The 18,901-nt window shown below is 42.2% G+C and overlaps 1 protein-coding gene across 2 annotated transcripts in view; it reads right to left on the bottom strand.

Moving 5' to 3' along the window:
• Positions 1–1,550: 1,550 nt before the first annotated feature.
• Positions 1,551–18,901, bottom strand: part of CDC14A (cell division cycle 14A) — a 129,490-nt gene continuing 112,139 nt past the window's right edge. The window contains exon 15 of one of the 2 annotated variants that reach the window (XM_039483548.1): positions 1,551–1,886. In XM_039483548.1, the coding sequence (XP_039339482.1) occupies positions 1,838–1,886 (49 nt within the window). In that variant the 3' untranslated portion in view covers positions 1,551–1,837. The remainder of the gene's footprint in view (positions 1,887–18,901) is intronic. The other variant, XM_039483547.1, reaches the window with a different exon arrangement.

The raw sequence follows: 18,901 nt of genomic DNA, 5'->3' as shown, positions 1-18,901 counted from the left end.
TGTGTCTATATATGCACGCACAAACATATGCTACTTGGTGTGTGTATATGTCACATATACACAAGGCTATTGCATGTAAATTTTATTCAGTGATTTAAATAGCTGCATTCAACATGGTTTATATAACTACAGGGATGTTCATTATGACTATTTCCCTTCAAAATGTGATCTAAACGTATGATTTTTTTTCATAATAAAACATTAAATCATCATAACTTCATTTGCTGCCCCCCCTTCCCTCTCCCAGGGCCTACCTGTATTTTTACTCCGGTTAGTCCACTCAATGTATTTTAACAATGAGGACTGAACATTTAACCTAATATTTCCTCCTCAGCTTTCTGTAACAAGTGAAAAGACTTGTAGCTGACAATCTATGTTTTATTTCTGCATTCTGAATTTTACTGATCATTAATTTCAGAATCAAATTAGTGCATTTTTTTCTAAAGCACTTTCTTTTTTTGCAGATATATGTACGTGATGATATCACCAAGACACTTTCTCCTATAAATATAGGAGAAATAGTTCTGTTATAGTAAAGTACTACAAACCTCATCTGCTAACACTGTTTGAAATGCTTTCTGTAAGTTTTATTCCTAATTAACTCTAAGTAGATCTACAAGTCCAAGGTTGTCTGTACCACTGGTGAAATTAGCTTGTGGTATAACAATAATTAATAGCCAACAATAGAGTATAGTTGAGAAAATGTCTCGAAAAGATATTAATTCACTTGCAAACTGTAATGCAAATAATTTTTTCCTTCCATGTCCAAATCTGTGGCAACATTTTTTGCCACCCAAGTTGCACACGTGGTCATTGTTATAAGCAGGTGTGCAACTCCACCCCATTCAATGGAATTATGCTGCTTATATCTGTTCTGAATTTGGCCTTTCTTTTCATGCCGTTTAAATACACAGCAGAAGGTTAATTCTGATTTATGTTCGATTTTAAAACTGCTACAACACAAATGTAACTATAAGCTAGACCAAATGGTACACACATTTAGCAATGCTGAAAGTAAAAAGCAAAGAGTAAAACATCCCTTTAAAATAAATTATCAGAGGAAAATGTTAGTAATATAGCATAATTATTAGCTATATTATTTTTGCTATCAAAGGGAGGACATATGATAGGAATGTTGGGTTTTCCCTAATCCACAAGTAGCCATTTTAAGTTCCTTTTAGGATGACCATATGGAACATTAGCAGCTGACTGAAAGGAAAACTTGATGATATACCAAGCTCTCTCAACTAACTAGCAACTAACTAGCTTTCCAACTAAGTTACTTAAAGTAGACTACTTGCTAAAAACAAACTGAACTTGAAGCAGTAACAGTGGACCCATAAATAAAACCCAAAATGTTTTTGTTCATAAAATGTTTTCATACACTGTAGATAAACCTTAAAATATATTTAAAAATATATATTTTTGGTAGCAAAGTGAAGAAACCTAAATCAAAATATATTCTAATTTTTACATAATTATATATATTTATATTTTACCAAAATACTTTTTCTTAATACATACATATTGTAACACTGTATACACAAATGTAATTATAAATGTATTATTGAAATCCATTAGAAATATCCTCAAGTCAGAGTCAACTTTAAATTTATGAAAATTGCAACAATTTTATATACAGCTGGAAAGTTTTAACTTCAGTGCATTTGCAGTAGTCATTAATCAGAAATCTCTGGCTGTTCAAAGTCTCTGCTGGGTGTCTTAGTTTAATGTTTTAATGTATCTAGGGATGAAGAGTTCTCCTCTCAGTGAGCAGTTTCTTTCCCTCAACATTGCTCCTCCATGAAGAAATGGGATTTTAAGAGTTGAACAGCTTTCATCGAAGCAGCAAGGCTTTAGTACTGAACATATTCAGACTGAAGGGACTGTGCAGAGGAGAAACAGAAACTGGTATTAACATTCAGTTTAACAGAAATCACTTTAAACAACACACACAACCTATATCTTCAAATCAAAAAATTGTATTTCTATGAGGAAAAACAACCAGATTAAACCATAGAGGAAAACAGGAATATTCCAGGGTCTGCTATACACAGGCCAAAAAAATGAATGTATTTTGGACTATAATATAGCAAATACACCAAAAATGGGCAAGAGCTATATCAAATAGATGCATCTTTTCTGTATGTAGATTTATATTTACTAGCTTTTTCTTGGTCAGTTTATGCTGAAGTGTTAGGTAACAGCATTACTTTTAAATATTTTTAGGCATCAAGAGGTATAGTTTGAGAGTAACTGGAATACAAAATTCTTTAAAGATGTAACTAGAATTATCCTTTTATACAATTCATTATATTTTAATTCAATTACTTCTAATACAGAGAATTCTAGGATTTTTCCCCTCTTTTTAATGAAAATCTTATGAAATTCAAATCCAAAATACAGAAAATGCCCTTAAAACTGATCGCAATAGAAAAAATATGATTGCAGTTATTGTAATTTAATTGTTTTCATTCTCTCTCAAACCATGAGAATGAAAATGCTACTAATATACAATGCACTCTACAGATTTTGATTCACATGACACAGGAAACATGTAAGGTATGGGTAATTACTCTGAAAGGAAGCAAGAAAGCAGCACATAATTAAATACACTGGAACATTCTAGAGATAATTAGCAAAAGGAAAAAAACAAAAAAGAAAGGGCTGTGAATAGTTTTTGCAAGCAGTTAACATGGAGTAGCAGATAGAAAATTAGTACAGCTAAGAGGAAGGCATGATGACCTTTATTGGTTGGTTTATCTGCATCTGGTTACCCATAATATTTAACAACTATTCAGTCTTGCAACTGGTAGTGTATCAGTTAAAAACTAATATGACTTTATATTAAAAAGGATTGTAAAATTCAGACTGACACGGTCTAACTGTATTTCTGTCTGTATTTCTTCCAATACAGATGCGATCTGTCTCATAGGTCTGTTAGAGCAGTAGCTTTGTAATTAACAAAGATATGTATGTAAATGTTTACTAATTCTAATAAAATTATATTGATAAATAAAAATTACTTTTACACTGAAGGTTCATTACAGTAGCCCTTAGAATATATTTGAAAAACAAATTATAAACAACTATATCAAAAATATACTTAAAGAGTAGCAATGCAATAGGATTACAGAGGACTGTTGGGAAAAGAACCCAGCTTTCCCTAGTGTGAACACCAAGGAAGCTAAGAATCTCAGAGATTTATCCAAAGGCTGATTCAAGATGATTTTTTTTTAAATGATTAAACACCATTAATTCATTCACAGGCTAAATTACCATCCATAATAGAGCTAAGTGAAAAAAATGGTTTAAAAATCCCCCAAAAAATTAACTTAAAAAAAAACATTTCAGAAAGCCAATATATCTGTTCAAACACACATACTTTTATTGAGTTTGATAATCACAGATATAACTCAAGATATTTGGCACACCTTGGATGTTTCTGACAGCATCTGAGTGTTTTCTTTCATATGTAAAAAAACACTTTCTATATAAATTTTTAAACAGCTTTCATTAGAATAGCAAGACTTTAGTAATGAATATATTCAGATTGAAGGGACTGTGTCTTTATATATGAAAATAAATATATAAAGACAGGTAATTGTAAAAGACAAGACAAGACAGAAAGAGGTCTTTAAAACTGCAAACTACTTTACTACTTTAGAAGTGCAATGGAATTGAAAACCTGCACCATTCTATTTTTCCTGGCAATTGTGCCAGATTAGCAGCACTGTTAAGAGAGTCTGTGAGGCAATCCATTACTGTATGTACTTGATGTTGAAGGTGTGCATTTCTTTTTATCCATGAATACTTAAGATTTCTGCTGGTCTCAAAGCTATTTTAAGACCATTTTATTAAAAGAACATTTTATTGACTGAAATGTAGTCACTGTGGAATGGTGAAGTTCTTGCAGTGATCTCTTAAAGACTAAATTCAAAGTACAGCTGACTAACAACTAACTTGAAAGCTTAAAAATTAATTCTATGTAATTTGGAATTTCATAATAATGGATGATTCTTTAGCTTTTGATAGGTGCACAATGACCAGACAGCAATTAGGAATGGGTCATTAGTTGACTCAAAGAACATCACATCATTACTTAATAGTAATTGTAACTCATGATTCTAGAATCACAATTTAAATAACATTTTAATTCTGGGATTCAAGCCGCAATTCTTGATATTAGAAGATCTGTGCTTTAGCACAACATGGAACATCAGAATGTGGAAGATAAAAATCCATAGCAACATATTAAAAAGAAGAATAAATATGTATATAGCACATGTACAGAGAGATTCAAACACTGATCACTTGTTTTGGTTTGTCTTTTAAATGCTTGTCACAGATGGGTAGGAGTTTCTGTCTTGTGATGTACACTGCTGTTTTCAGCATCTCCACCTCTTCATCATTTCTACTTAATAGCAATAAAAGATCTTCCTCCCACTGTTCTAAATCATTTTCTAAGTACAGTGAAGAACTAAACTGAATTTTAAAAATGGTAATTTCCTCTCACATACATTATTATTTGGCCATGATAACAAGCTCTTCATTTCTTTGCAGATTAAATTTTGTTGCTATTACTCCCAATACATTAAAAGCTTGTTCAGTTACAATAATTACAACTAAGTTGCTGAAAGGTGCAATGACTGTGTTTAGTTTTATTTACTTGAAATTTTTATTTCTTTTTATTTTTACAAAAATAAAGCAATTTTTTCCCACCAGGATTGCAATCACAGTTGTAGCAAATGTTTTTTTTAAACCTTCTTTGCTGGGTGCACTGAAAAATTGTCTACCTAATGTTTTGGATCACATAATATAATCTTTGTTTTACTGCCTGTTGATTATGTTTATCTTTTTTCACTACTTCAGTTTACATTTTAGATCTGTGTACATTTGCACTGTAAGTATGACCTACCATACTGAATTTGAATATTAAAAAAAAAAAAAGTAAAGTCCCTGAATCCACATTGGAGTTATCTGGTTTTGACAAAACTCAGAAATGGTCTATTTTGAAGACAAGTAGAATTTAAAATGTGAAAATAAAGAATTAGTAATAAAAGTGTTTTTCCTAATGAACATGATGAGGCAGTAAAAGTAAACTGAGTAATAAAAATAAGTAAACTATATTGCCTATAGTGGCCTTCATGCACACTAGCAGGGGTGTAAGTTCTAATGCACACCAGTGTATTCTGCACTAAGTGGCCCACATGGATTCTGCTTGTGAGCTCTAAACGTTCCCTAGTACGCATTAACATAGTCCTGTTTCAAATAGTACTACATTAATGCACACTAGAGAACTTTTAGTGTGCACGAGCAGGGTCTACATGGGCCAGTTAATGCACGACATGCTGGTGCACATTAAAATTTACATCCCACTGGTGCATACTAAGGCACTGTGTGGACAACCTGCTAGTTACTCACAAAGGGCCTGATCCAGCAAAGCAGTAAAAGAACAACATTAAAGATGCAAACAGTCATGCTGGCTTCAGTGGAATTACTGAAGTGCTTCAAGTCAAGCTAGGGTCGCTGGAACAATTTGTATAGTGGGGGTGCTGAGAGCCACTGAACCAAACAGTTTTCTTGGTATTGTAAAGACAATTTGAAAAACATGGAAACAAATCTTATCCCACTGTGGTGGGATTCCGGGAATAACTCCATAAAATAGAACTGAACTGTTTCTTATCTTTCAGTGACTCCATATACAATATGTTGTAAATTTACAAGTAAAAGGATATTTATTCTAATTACTAGTGTGGCAAACTCGCTCTGCAATTTGAAAATCAAAGATCTCACAGGAGCTTTCTCATGGCATTCTGGTGTGGTCTGATGCATGGAAGGCTGAAAATGCTGCTAGGTGTACTCTGATGGAAGAAACTGCTAGGCCTTGCTGTTTCAAGGACAAGATATAATCTAGGATAGTAGGTACTGGCACCTCCAGAGAGGCAGTATTGCTCAGGGCACACCAGCAGGAGAAACGCTTCCACTTGGCCAGATACATGGACCTAGTAGAGGGCTTTCTGCTACTCAAGAGTACGTGCTGCACTGAGCGCGAGCAACGCAGCTCAGATTGAGTTAGCCGTGCAGCATCCATGCTGTGAGATGGAGGGATTGCAGGTCTGGATGACAGTTGGCCATGCTCCTGAGTGATCAGGTCCGGCCACAACAGAAGTGGAATTGGTGTGGTCACCAACAGATCGAGGAGAGTGGTGTACCAATGTTGCCTGGGCCACGCCGGTGTGATCAAGATTAAGCGGGCCTTGTCTCTTCGCAATTTGAGAAGGACCTTGTGGACCAATGGGAATGGAGAAAAGGCGTAGAGCAGATGGTCTTTCCATGGCATCAGGAGGCATCTGATAGGGAGCCCAGGGAGTGCCCCTGGAGAGAGCAAAACACCTGGCACTTCCGATTCTCACGAGAGGTGAAAAGTTTTATGTGGGAAAACCCCCACTTCTGGAAAACAGAATGGATAACATCTGGGCAAAATCGACCACTTGTCAGCCAGGAAGGACCTGCTGAGGTGATCTGCCAAGGCGTTTTGGACTCCCGGGAGAAACAACGCCACCAGATTGATCAACTGGGCTATGCAGAATTCCCACAGGCAAATGGCTTCCTGACGGAGGGGGACGATCGCACTCCCCTTTGCTTGTTGATGTAAAACATGGTCTTTGTGTCATCTGTGAAGACTGCGACACGCCAGGCATACTGCTCTCAGTTCCCGTACTTTGATGTGCAGGGTTATCACTTGAATGGACCAAAGGCCCTGTGTGCGAAGGTCCGCAAGGTGAGCTCCCCAGGCCAGAGATGATGCATCTGTGGTTAGGACTAGGGAGGGCTGTGGGGCATGGAATGGCATCCCCCTACATATGAAGTTGGGGTTCAGCCACGAAGCCAGGGAGGTTAAGACTTCCGTCAGTACTGTGAGCACCGTGTCTAGATTGTCTCGGCCTGGATGGTAGACTGATGAGAGCCAAGCCTGAAGTGGACTGAGGCGTAGTCTGGCATGTCTGGCCATGAAGGTGCAAGGCACCATGTGTCCCAGTAGACCAAGGCACGTGCATGCTGTCGAGGTCGGGAAGCTTCGGAGGCCATGGATAATGCTCACCATTGACTGGAAGCGGGCATGTGGTAGGCACGTCCAGACAAGATTTGAATCCAGGACTGCTCTGATGAAGTCTATTTTCTGGGTTGGCTGCAAAGTGGACTTTTCGACACTGAGCAGCAGGCCCAGCTGTCTGAACAAGTCCATGGTGAACCGAACATGGGATTGCACCTGGAGCTTGGATCGACCCAGAATGAGCCAGTTGTCAAGGTACGGAAACACTTGGATCCGATGTCGACGGAGCGAGACGGCTACGACAGCCATACACTTTGTAAATAGCTTTGGTGCCATGGATAGGCCGAAGGAGAGGATGGTAAACTGGAAGTGTCATTGACTGACCACAAAGTGAAGGAAGTGACTGTGTGGCAGGTAGATCGCTATGTGGAAGTACACGTCCCTCATGTCGAGGGCAGCGTACCAGTCTCCAGGATCCAGAGAAGGAATAATGGTCCCCAGGGAAACCATGTGGAACTTCAGCTTTACCATAAATTTGTTGAGTCCGTGCAGGTCCAGAATGGGCCGTAACCCCACTTTGCCTTGGGGATTAGGAAGTAGTGGGAGTAAAATCCCCTGCCCCTCAGATCCCTTCGAACCTCCTCTATAGTTCCGATAGCCAGGAGTGTCTGCACCTCCTTTAGAAGGAGTTGCTCCTGAGAGATGTCCCTGAAGAGGGATGGGGAGGGAGAGTGGGAAGCGGGGGGGGGGGGGCGCAAACGAAATTGAAGTCGGTATCCACTTTCCACCACGTGTAGGACACAGCGATCTGACGTTATGCGGGACCACGCAGGGAGGAAATAGGAGAGACGGTTGGTGAAAGGTGGGGAAGGATCCTGAAAGGAGACTGGAGCTCTGCCCTCGGGTGCACCCTCAAAAGTTTTGTTTGGGACCTGCTGATGGTTTGGGGGGGGCCCTGGTTCTGGCCTGAGGACCAGATTGCCTCCTCCTACCATGCCTTCTAGAAAAGTCCTGTCTCGGACGGGTTTAGGGTAGGTACGCTGCGGTTGGGGTTGGAAGGGTCTACATTGCGTCACTGGGGTATGCATGCCCAGTGAGCGCATGATGGCCTGGTTATCCTTCAGACTCTGGAGTCAGTTTTGTCTGAAAATAACCCCTGGCCATCAAAGGACAGGTCCTGAATTTATTTGTTGCAGCTCTGGTGGAAGACCGGACACCTGCAGCCACAAGATACAGCGCACAGCTACGTCCGAGGCTAGAGACCTAGCCGCCGAGTCTGCCTCATCTATCAATGCCTGCAAGGATGTCCTGGCTACTTTCTTGCCCTCCTCTAGCAAGGCCCCAAACGCCTTCCTGGACTCCTGAGGAACCAGCTCTTTGAACTTCCCCATCATGTTCCAGGTATTATAATTACAATGGCTCAAGAGGGCCAGCTAGTTAGCCACCCTAAGTTGCAGGCCGCCAGTTGAATAGATCTTGCGCCCGAATAAATCCAGGTGTCTAGTGATTTAGGAGCGGGAGCTTGCTGACCGTGTCTTTCTCTCTCATTAAATGGACTGTACAACGAGGGAGCACGGTTGGGGGTGAACGTACAAGTACTCATAGTCTTTGGAGGGGACCAAGTACTTCCTCTCCACCCCCTTGGCAGTGGGGGGGAATAGACCCCGGAGACTACCAGATTGTATTGGCATTAGCCTGGATGGTCCTAATAAAGGGCAAGGCTATACGTGTGGGAGCATCAGCATATAAAATGTCCACCACCAGATCCTCGACCTCCTCCACCTGGAGGTTCATGTTTCGTGCCACCCTATGAAGCAAGTTTTGGTGTGCACGGAGGTCTATAGGTGATGGGCCAGAAGAGGATGTGCCCGCCACCACCTCATCAGGGGAGGACGAGGATATACCCGGGACTAAGGGGTCCTGGGGCAAGTCCTGCTGGGGGTGGGGGTCCAGCTGCCCTTGGTCCTCCATGCTAGGGGCATGGGCCTGAGCTGAGGGTAAGGCTGTCACCTCCGAGCCCCCGGGGGAGGGAGGAGACTGAAAGTAGCCTCCGGGACCCAAGGTTCTGAGTGGGCTGAATGAGAAGCTCCTGATGAGACACCTTGGGCCTGATGGTATGCCCAGGGGGTCCAAAAGGACCATTGTGGGGGTCCCTGAGCAGGATCCTGCCCCCCGTAATGCTATTGGCTAGTGCCAGCCACATCTTGGTCATGGACACAGTAGCCACTCTCTGCTTGGGATGACCTTGAGTTGGGGTGGGAAGGCCAAGGCGGAGCCAATCGCTCTTGCTGGGTTGCATTGTCATGTGTTGTTGGCCCGCGCCGCGACTCTGAGCAGACCGGTGCCAGGATCGGTGCTGGGAGCTGGACCGGTACCGACCGTATCGGGAAAGAGATTTTCTTGAGGCAGAGTGCGCTGCGAGTACGACTGGTGACGAGATAGTGATCAGTGCCAGGACTGTGAGTGGTGCCGTGGAGGAGACCAGTGTCTGGATCAGGACCATGACCTGGGCCGACCCATCTTGCTCTGTGATGGAGGGCGCATCATGGAGGGCTTCCCTACGGATGGAACAGCCCGCACCAGCGGTACCAAACTTGGTGACAGTCCTGGCTCAGTGAGCGCAATCAGGTCGTGAGCAGTGGAGAAAGTCTCTGGGGTGGAAGGCAGGTCGAGCTCGACCACAGTGCGCACCGGGAAGCTTATGTGCACAGGACTCAATGCACTTGCGGTGCCGGACTCAATGGTGCCGGAGTTAGAGACTTCGCGGGGTGGTCCGGCACAGGGCACTGCTCCAAAGGGGGCACAGGCGGTGCCGGCAACTGTACAGGAGCAGCAGGTTGCTTGTGCTGCTTCCTGGTTCCCATAGACAGCGAGTGGTGCAGCGCCAATAACAGTGCTGGAGACGTCCGGTGCCGGGAGTCTTTGCCGGTGCCGGGTCGTTGCGGTGCTGGAGGCGTGCTTCGGACCAACGGCGCCGGGTCTCGGTGTGGGGAAAGAGGGCATCGGGCTAAGTGCTGCTCCCATGAGGAGCTGCTTCAAACGAAAGTCCCACTCCTTTTTTGTCCGAGGCTTGAATGCCTTACAAATGCGGCACTTATCTGATTGATGGGATTCCCCCAGGCACTTCAGACAGGAGTCGTGGGGGTCTCCCATAGGCATCGGCTTGAGGTAGGCCAAGCAGGGTTTGAAGCCTGGAGACCTAGGCATGGGCCTGGTACCGGGAAGGAGGGAAGGGGACAAGCCCCTTACCTCCAATTACTATATACACTAACTACAAAAACTATTAACTGCAACTATCTACAGGTATAAACAAGAAAAGAGCTAGGGAAGTGGAGATCAGCTATGCTGCGCGCCACAGTTCCAACGACCGTCACATGCGATAAGAAGGAACTGAGGGGGTGCTGGGTCAGCAGGGGAATATATCCAGCGCCCTAAGGGCGCCACTCCAGGGGACGCCTCAGACAACCCACCGAGTGTTGCTACGGTAAAAATCCTTCCAACGTGTGCGCGTGCACCGGGTGCACACTTAATTGGAATCAATATGAGCAAGCACTTGAAGAACTAGTAAGTGCCTTTAGTAGATGGAGGTAGTAAAACTTATTAAAGATGCAGAAAAAGGTAGAAGCATTCAATAAACATTTCTGTTCTGTATTTGGAAAGAAGCAAAACAATGTATTGGTATCACAAGAGGATGATGAAGTAGTTTCCAGTCCATCAGTAACCAAGGAGGATTTTAAACCACATCTAATAGGAATAAACATTTTAAAAATTAGTAGGCCTGGATAATTTGCAACCAAGAGACCTAGAACAGTTGCCTGAAGAGATCTTTTGCTCACTGGTGTTAATTTTTTTTAATGACTCTTGAAATACTAGCGAAATTCCAGAAGACTGGAAGGGTGCTAAAGTTGTGCTAATATTAAACCAGGCAAGAGGATAAAATAATGGAATATCTGATATGGGATTAAACCAGAGATGGGCAAACTTTTTGGCCCGAGAGCCACATTGGGGTTGCGAAACTATATGGAGGGCGAGGTAGGGAAGACTGTGCCTCCCCAAACAGCCTGCCCCCGTTCTCTATCTGCCCCCTTCCACTTCCCACCCCCTGACTGCCCCCCTCAGAACCTCCGACCCATCCAACCCCCCCTGCTCCTTGTCCCCTAGCCGCCCTCTGGAACCTCCCCATCTAATCCCTCCTGCTTCCTATCCACATGCCTGACAGCGCCCCCCCCCCCCCGAACTCCTATGCCTATCCAACTGCCCCCCAGGACTCCCTGTCCCGACTCCCCTCCCTGCCCCTTATCCAATCCCCCCCCCCGCCGCTTACCACGCTGCTCAGAGCAGCAGGAGCTCGCAGCCCCACCGCCTGGCAGGGGCCTTCTAGCAGGAGCGGCAGGCCAGAATGCTGGCGGCGTGGCGCGCTGATGCTGTGGGGAAGGGAGAACAACAGGGGAGGGGCCGGGGGCTAGCCTCCCCATCCAGGAGCTCAAGGGCTGGGCAGGATGGTCCCACAGGCTGGATGTGGCCCACGGGCTGTAGTTTGCCCAGCTCTGGATTAAACTGATACAGAATTACAGGAAAGTAATATATTTAATGTCAGCCAATATGGAAAACAGACCTTGTCAAACAAACCTAATTTCATTATTTGGTGAGATTACAAATTTAGTTGATAAAAATAAAAACACAGCTATAACATACTTTCACTTCTGAAAGGCATTTGACTTAGTATCTGATTATAAATTAGCACTTTATTGCTATTGTAAAGCACATGTCAAATGGATTAAGAACTGGCTAACAGTTCTCAGAAGCAGCTAACAATAGGGAATCATCACTGAATGGGGGTGTTTCAAGTGGGATTCCACAGGAATCCGTATAATAGGCCTGATGATATTCAACCTTTTAATTCATCATTTGGAAGTAACTTTAAAATCACAGCTGAAAAAATTTGCAAACAACTAAGATTGGTAGAATAGTTGTGGATGATAATAGAACACTGATACAGAGCGATATGGATTGCTTGTTAAACTGGACCCATTAAATAAAAAGTGTTTTAATACAGCCAAAAGCAAAAAACTATACACCTAGGAACAAGGATGTGGGGACTGAATCGTGGAAAGCAGCGATTCTGACAAGGATTTAGGGGTCATAGTGGACAAGCAATTCAACATTAGCTTCCAGTGAAATGTAGCAGAAAGAGCTAATGTGATTCGTGAATGTATTAAAAAGGGGAGTAGTGAGTAATTAGGGAGTAAGGAGATAATTTTACCTCTATATGACATTGGAGAGACTGATGCTGGAATAACGTGTATAGTTCTGGTATCCACATTTTATAAAGGATGTTAAAAACTTGGAGAGAGTCCAGAAAAGAACCATAAAATAAGCTGAAGGCTGGATAAAATGCCTTACATTATAGTGAGAAACTTAAACAGCTCAATCTGTTTAGATTATCAAAAAGAATATTGAGAGAGGACTTGATTACAGCACGTAAGTACCTCCACAGGTAAAAAATACTGGGTACTAAAAGACACTTTAATTTAGTGGAGAAAAGCATAACAAAAAAAAATCAGTGGCTGGAAGCTGAAGGCAGATACATTTCTAGTTTGAATTTGGCATACATTTTTAATAGTGAGGGTGATTAACCAGTCAAACAAACTACCAAAGGAAGTGGTGGATTCTCCATCTCTCAGTATCTTCAAATTGAAACTGGATCCCTTTCTAGAACTCATGCTTCAGTCAACCATAAGTTATTTAGCTCAATACAGGGGTTACAGCAGTGGTTCTCAAACTTTTGTACTGGTGACCCCTTTCACATAGCAAGCCTCTGAGTGTGACCTCCCCTTATAAATTAAAAACACTTTTAAAAAAATATATATTTAACACCATTAACAATGCTGGATGCAAAGCGGGGTTTGGGGTGGAAGCTGATAGCTTGCAACCCTCCATGTAATAACTTTGCGACCCCCTGAGGAGTCCCAACCCCCAGTTTGAGAACCCCCGGGTTACAGGGGTATGCAGGAGGTCAAATCAGATGATCATCTAATGGTCTCTTCTGGCCTCTTTCTGCAACAGTAACTTAGATAACAATCCATCTGATGATGCATAAGCCAGAAGAGAATTCAGCTCTTTACCTTGTGTTTGTGACAGTTGTGCAGAGCTTACAGGAGAACAAAAAAAAAAAAAAGTATTTTAGTCAGAAACGTATGCCAATGTGATTTTGAATACAGGCAGCAAATGTATCTGTTGTGTAGGAAGGTGATATTTTCACAATAACCATACTTAAAGCTACTAGGCCATTGCACTGAAATCAGACAAATTACTGCTATTTCACAGGTTAAAAAAATCATAAGCAACTGATGTTTTGCTATAATGCAAAAGCTGTATGCATATTTCTACCTATATTAGTTTAAGTATTTTCCTTCATTGCTTCTGATTTACAGGAACTATGAAAAAAACTTTATTTGCAGCCAACTAGACATTACTGAGAGAATTACAGCTTTTGCACTTAAACGGTACACATCATATTTGGCTGTGTACAATCTCTGTTCCTAACCAGTGAATGATAGTTAGACATGAACTATTGGAAGATTACATCATTCTTGGTGAGAGGACATTACTGAGTCATATAGGTGTCTGATGGGGAGACAAAACATTGAGTGTTTTAAACAGAACAATTATATATCCTAGACAATATGACCCCTTTTATTCAAAGGCTCTGTCTCACCAAGCCAATTCCTAGACTACCTAAATAAATTCTATTTAGACCCCTGCTCAGTCATCTGGTTTTCATGATCACATGCAAATTAAAGTAACATTTCTCCTCTCTCCCCTCTGATCTCTATCTCCTCCTTTATATAAGCCAGTGGTTCCCAAACTTTTTACCTCACACCCCCTCTCACCCTTGTCTGACCCCTCCCATGGAGCTGAGCCATGGCTCGGAGGGGGGGGGAAGACGAGGGGGAGACAGGGACAAGAGGAAAGGGGCCGAGGCTGGGGACAGAGCTGGGGGTGGGAATGGACCCTTGGCTGGGGGCCAAGGCCTGCAGCTGTGGCCAGGTGGGCAGCCAGGACACCGGGTGTGGGGCCAGCAGCTGGGGCCAAGAGTAGATCTGTGTGGCGCTCCGTCCCTGCCCTTTGTGGGGACTGGGCTAAGCCCCAACCACGCGCCCCAAATGTTTCTCCGTGCCCTCTAAGGGGACATGTCCCACAGATTGAAGACCTCTGAGCTAAGCCAAGGCAACCCTGCTCCATTATGGCAGTTCACCTTTCTCTTTTGGTTCTCACTCTCTCAGAAAATGAAAAACAGCTGACTGGCTGAGAGCACCTGCTACCATTTTTGGGTCAGTTATTCAATTCCCTCTCCTTTCTCAGCTATTTTATTCACCTGTGCCCTAAATTTTCCTTCTGAGGTAAAAGTCTTCCCTTGTTAAAGCCATTTTTGAACCCCAGTAATAAGACTAAAAGCTAGACCAGGGGTAGGCAACCTATGGCATGGGTGCCGAAGGCGGCACACAAGCTGATTTTCAATGGCACTCACACTGCTCGGGTCCTGGCCACCAGTCCCGGGGGCTCTGCATTTTAATTTAATTTTAAATGAAGCTTCTTAAACATTCTGAAACCTTATTTACTTTACATACAACTATAGTTTAGTTATATATTATAGAATTATAGAAAGAGACCTTCTAAAAAGGTTTAAAATGTATTACTGGCACACAAAACCTTAAATGAGAGTGAATAAATGAAGACTCGGCACACCACTTCTGAAAGGTTGCCGACCCCTGAGCTAGACATTAACAACAGGGAGTATGACACTAATAAAAATAGGTGAAGAAATTAAGTTACAGCTGGTGCTCCTTTCTTATTTGTGTCTGGGTAATGCACAAGATTCCAGAATAGTACTATGTATGATGTTACATAGCTGTATATAAGATATGATGTGCTGCAAAACAGTTGGGTTAAAGATGGTGAAATAGTTCAGCTTTTAATTTCCAGTGGTCCTTTAATGCAGGTTTTTATTCTGGTTTGTTAAAATGTTCACTGATGGAACAAACCATACTTGCACTTTTTGTGGAAGATGAGTTGCTGTGTAATGCTATAGGGATGCAGTGTAATTCTAAAAAAGGATGTTAATTGTTGCTTTTAAAATGTCACATTTTGCACTGAACTTTCTAAGCTTTTGTAGTTTTGAGGATTCCCGCTTGTACTAATTTACACTGCATGTGTTATTCCTCTACTAGTTTATAGCACCACTTGGTTTTATGATTCTTGATGTTTTACCAATCATATTGTGAATAACTTCACAAGAAAATGAAAACAGAGTGACAAAGTTGTTGTTGAATATATGATTAGTTATAAAGCATTTCATGCTCACACACCCACAGGTCTCTGTGGGTGGGTGAACCCACATGTGTTTATAGAATACACAAAAATTATAAAGAAAAATACACAGTAAAATGGCCAAATAATAAGACCAATAATCCATCTTCATACAAAAACATCATCTCATAATATATAAATGGAAAGGAAACAAAACCACACTGATTCTCACTTGGAAGGATACAACAGAAGTGCAAACAAACAAAAACATTCAGGGGAGAGCATTTCAGGATTAGTGGACAGGGAAGGCCCTGCATCCTTCCTTCTCAACTACTCCAACCATAACTGCAGGCTGTCCCTTAGCAGAGTAGTACTATAATTTGAAGTTGAAATATTAAGACCTTGATGACTACCGTTCATTGGGTAACAGATCATAGAACAGTGCATCATCAATTTTCATGGTCAAGTTCCTTAAACAGTCGTGCTGCCATGCTCTACAGAAGCTGCAATCTATGAGTAGTTTTCAAAGGAAACCTCCAACTAAGCACATTACAGTAACTCAGCCTAGAGGTCAAAAAGACTTGGATCACTGTGGTGTCTCTGTGGTCAGAAGAAAGGCTGCCATTGCAGAATAGTTTGGTAATGAAAAGAGACATTTTTGACCTTCCATGTTCAAATCCTGATAAAATGACACCAGAATTCAAAACATATCAGCTTGCCTATAGCATACTTTCTAAATAGATAAGGCTATCACTAAATAAATGAAATCCTCTTGACATTTTCACCATTCTATCAGCAATATTTCAGTGTTGAGCCTCAAACAACTATTTTATATTTACCCCGCAATTGAGACAAACAGAAAAGAGACAGAACTGCAGAGATCTGCAGTGACAGTAATACTGTATAGATCAATGACACCATGTTATATGGTAAATTTCTAAATGGCTAAATACATACACCGTTAACAACAATGGGGAAAAAACTGACCCAGTGAGACATCATATAGAAAAGACCCTTGTGGATGTTGAGTAATTCCCCCATGACTAAATGAAACCTAACAGAATGACTACTTTCAATTTTTTCCAAATGGAAGCATGTATCTACCAAAATCATAGGCGCCAACTCCATGGGTGCTCTGGGGCTGGAGCACCCATAGGGAAAAATGAGTGGGTGCTCTGCACCCACCACAGCAGCCAAGTTCCCTTCCCCCCATGCCCCGCCTCCTCCCCTGAGCGCGCCGCGCCCCCGCTACTCTGCCTACCTCCCAGCACTTCCTGCCCAGCCACCGCCAAACAGCTGTTTGGCTGCTCTGGGAGCGAGGGGGAGGAGCGGGAACATGGTGCACTCAGGGGAGAAGGCGGGGAAGAGGCGGGGCCAGGATTTGGGTAAGGAGTTGGAATAGGGGCAGAGAGGGGGCGGAGACTTTGGGGAAGGGGTTGGAATGAGGGTGGGGCAGGGCCTTATGGAGGGGTGGAGTCGAGGCAGGAGCAGGGGTTGAGCACCCACCGGCAGGAGCAGAAGTCGGCGCCTATGACCACAGTTGCTTATACATTTTATTTACAACAATGAGAACGGATGAATAAAAAAATAAATGGACTGTAGCTCGTAATTAAGCTGTTAAAAATACGAAAAATGGTCCCATCCAAATGTAACTCAGGGAAAAGCCAGAGTTAGTGTCTTTTACACTGTACCTTGGGCTCTGTCAGATTGAAAAGGAAGAGTATTGCAAGCTCTTCACTGAAAATGCCAGCATTCCAGCTCCAAGATTTCCAAATTTAGCAGATGTTGATACGCGTGAGCTGATCTCAACAATTACAGTTGTGCATGGGAAGAGATGTGTTAGGACCCAAACCACACAAGGCTAAGATCAATATCAACACCCTGAAATACATCTGGAAACAAATAAGAAGCCATTGGGGTCTTTGGCACACTGGTGAAATTGTTCAAAGCCAAACTCAATCACTGCATTCTGAATCATCTATAGCTTCCAAATGCCCTTCAGAGTTAAACCCATGTATAGCATTATGAATTTTAAGATTATGAAGGTGTGTTACTGAGCCCAGGTGCACAAAGGGAAAACTGTTACAAACGTATTAAAGGGCACTTCTAACCATCAAGATTATAAAGAGAAAAACATTCATATAATCCAAATGATAAGACTACTTAAGGTGAGAAATTTACAGGAAACTGACTAACACTTTAATTGTTCTGATGAATGAATATTTTTAATAATATTTTAATTTGCTTCCAAGGTACCTGTCTGAAATGCTCAAATGCAGTCAAGTCAGTCAGTCAGGGGGGCCTTCTGTCGAATGAGCCCTGATTCTCTCTACCTACATGCCTATCCTCTTCCCTGCACTTTCCTATCTGTGAATTCAGTTGTATAACATACAGATATCTGGGAACATCCATCAAGGACTTAAAAAAAAAAAAAGAACCAAGAACATTCATGGCTCTCCTTCAAGTTCAAGATCTTTATTTTGCTGCATGGCTTATTCCATTGTTTTAAAACATCCATGCCTGCAAGGATGAATCCAAGCAAATGGTGCTGGATTACTAGATTATCCTGTCCTAAAAGCTGTACTCTGGACAATTATCGTGGCTGGTCATTAGACACCCTACATATATATGTAATCTGAGAACAAGGAGGATTTATGTAAGGAACTAACACTCATGGATGCCAGGGAATTCAAAATGTCCCTAATAGGGCTGTCAATTAATCACAGTTAACTCAAGCGATTAACTCAAAACAAATGAACTCGATTAAAAAATTAATTGCGATTAATCCCAGTTTTAATTGCACTGTTAAACAATAGAATACCAATTGAAATTTATTATAAATATTTGTGGATGTTCTATATTTTCAAATATATTGATTTCAGTTACAACATAGAATGCAAAGTGTACAGTGCTCACTATTATTTTTGGTTACAATATTTGCACTGTAAAAAAGACAAACAAAAGAAACTGTGGTCTTTGATTCACTTCATACAAGTACTGTAGTGAAATCTCTTCATCACGGAAGTGCAATTTACAAATGAAGATTTTTTTTTTGGCTACATAACTGCACTCAAAAACAAAACAAGGCCTGGTCTACACTAGGAGTTTATGTCGAATTTAGCAGCGTTAATTCGATTTAACCGTGCAACCGTCCACACCAGGAAGCTAATTAGTTCGACCTAGAAGGCTCTTTAATTCGAATTCGGTACTCCACCCCAACGAGGGGAGTAGCGCTAAATTCGACATGGCTATGTCGAGTTAGCCTACGTGTGGACGGAAATCGACCTTAGTAGCTCTGGGAGCTATCCCACAGTGCACCACTGTGTTGACGCTCTGGACAGCAGTCCGAGCTCAGATGTTCTGATCAGCCATACAGGAAAAGCCCCGGGAAAATTTGAATTCCTTTTCCTGTCTGGCCATTTTGAATCTCAATTCCTGGTTGGACATCGGGGCGAGCTCAGCAGCACCAGCAACGATGCAGAGCTCTCCAGCAGAGGGGTCCATGCAATCTCAGAGTAGAAAGAGGGCCCCAGC

This window comes from Mauremys reevesii, linkage group 8, assembly GCF_016161935.1.
Source record: "Mauremys reevesii isolate NIE-2019 linkage group 8, ASM1616193v1, whole genome shotgun sequence".
Lineage (NCBI taxonomy): Eukaryota > Metazoa > Chordata > Testudines > Geoemydidae > Mauremys > Mauremys reevesii.
This window is presented reverse-complemented; position numbering and strand designations above follow the sequence as displayed.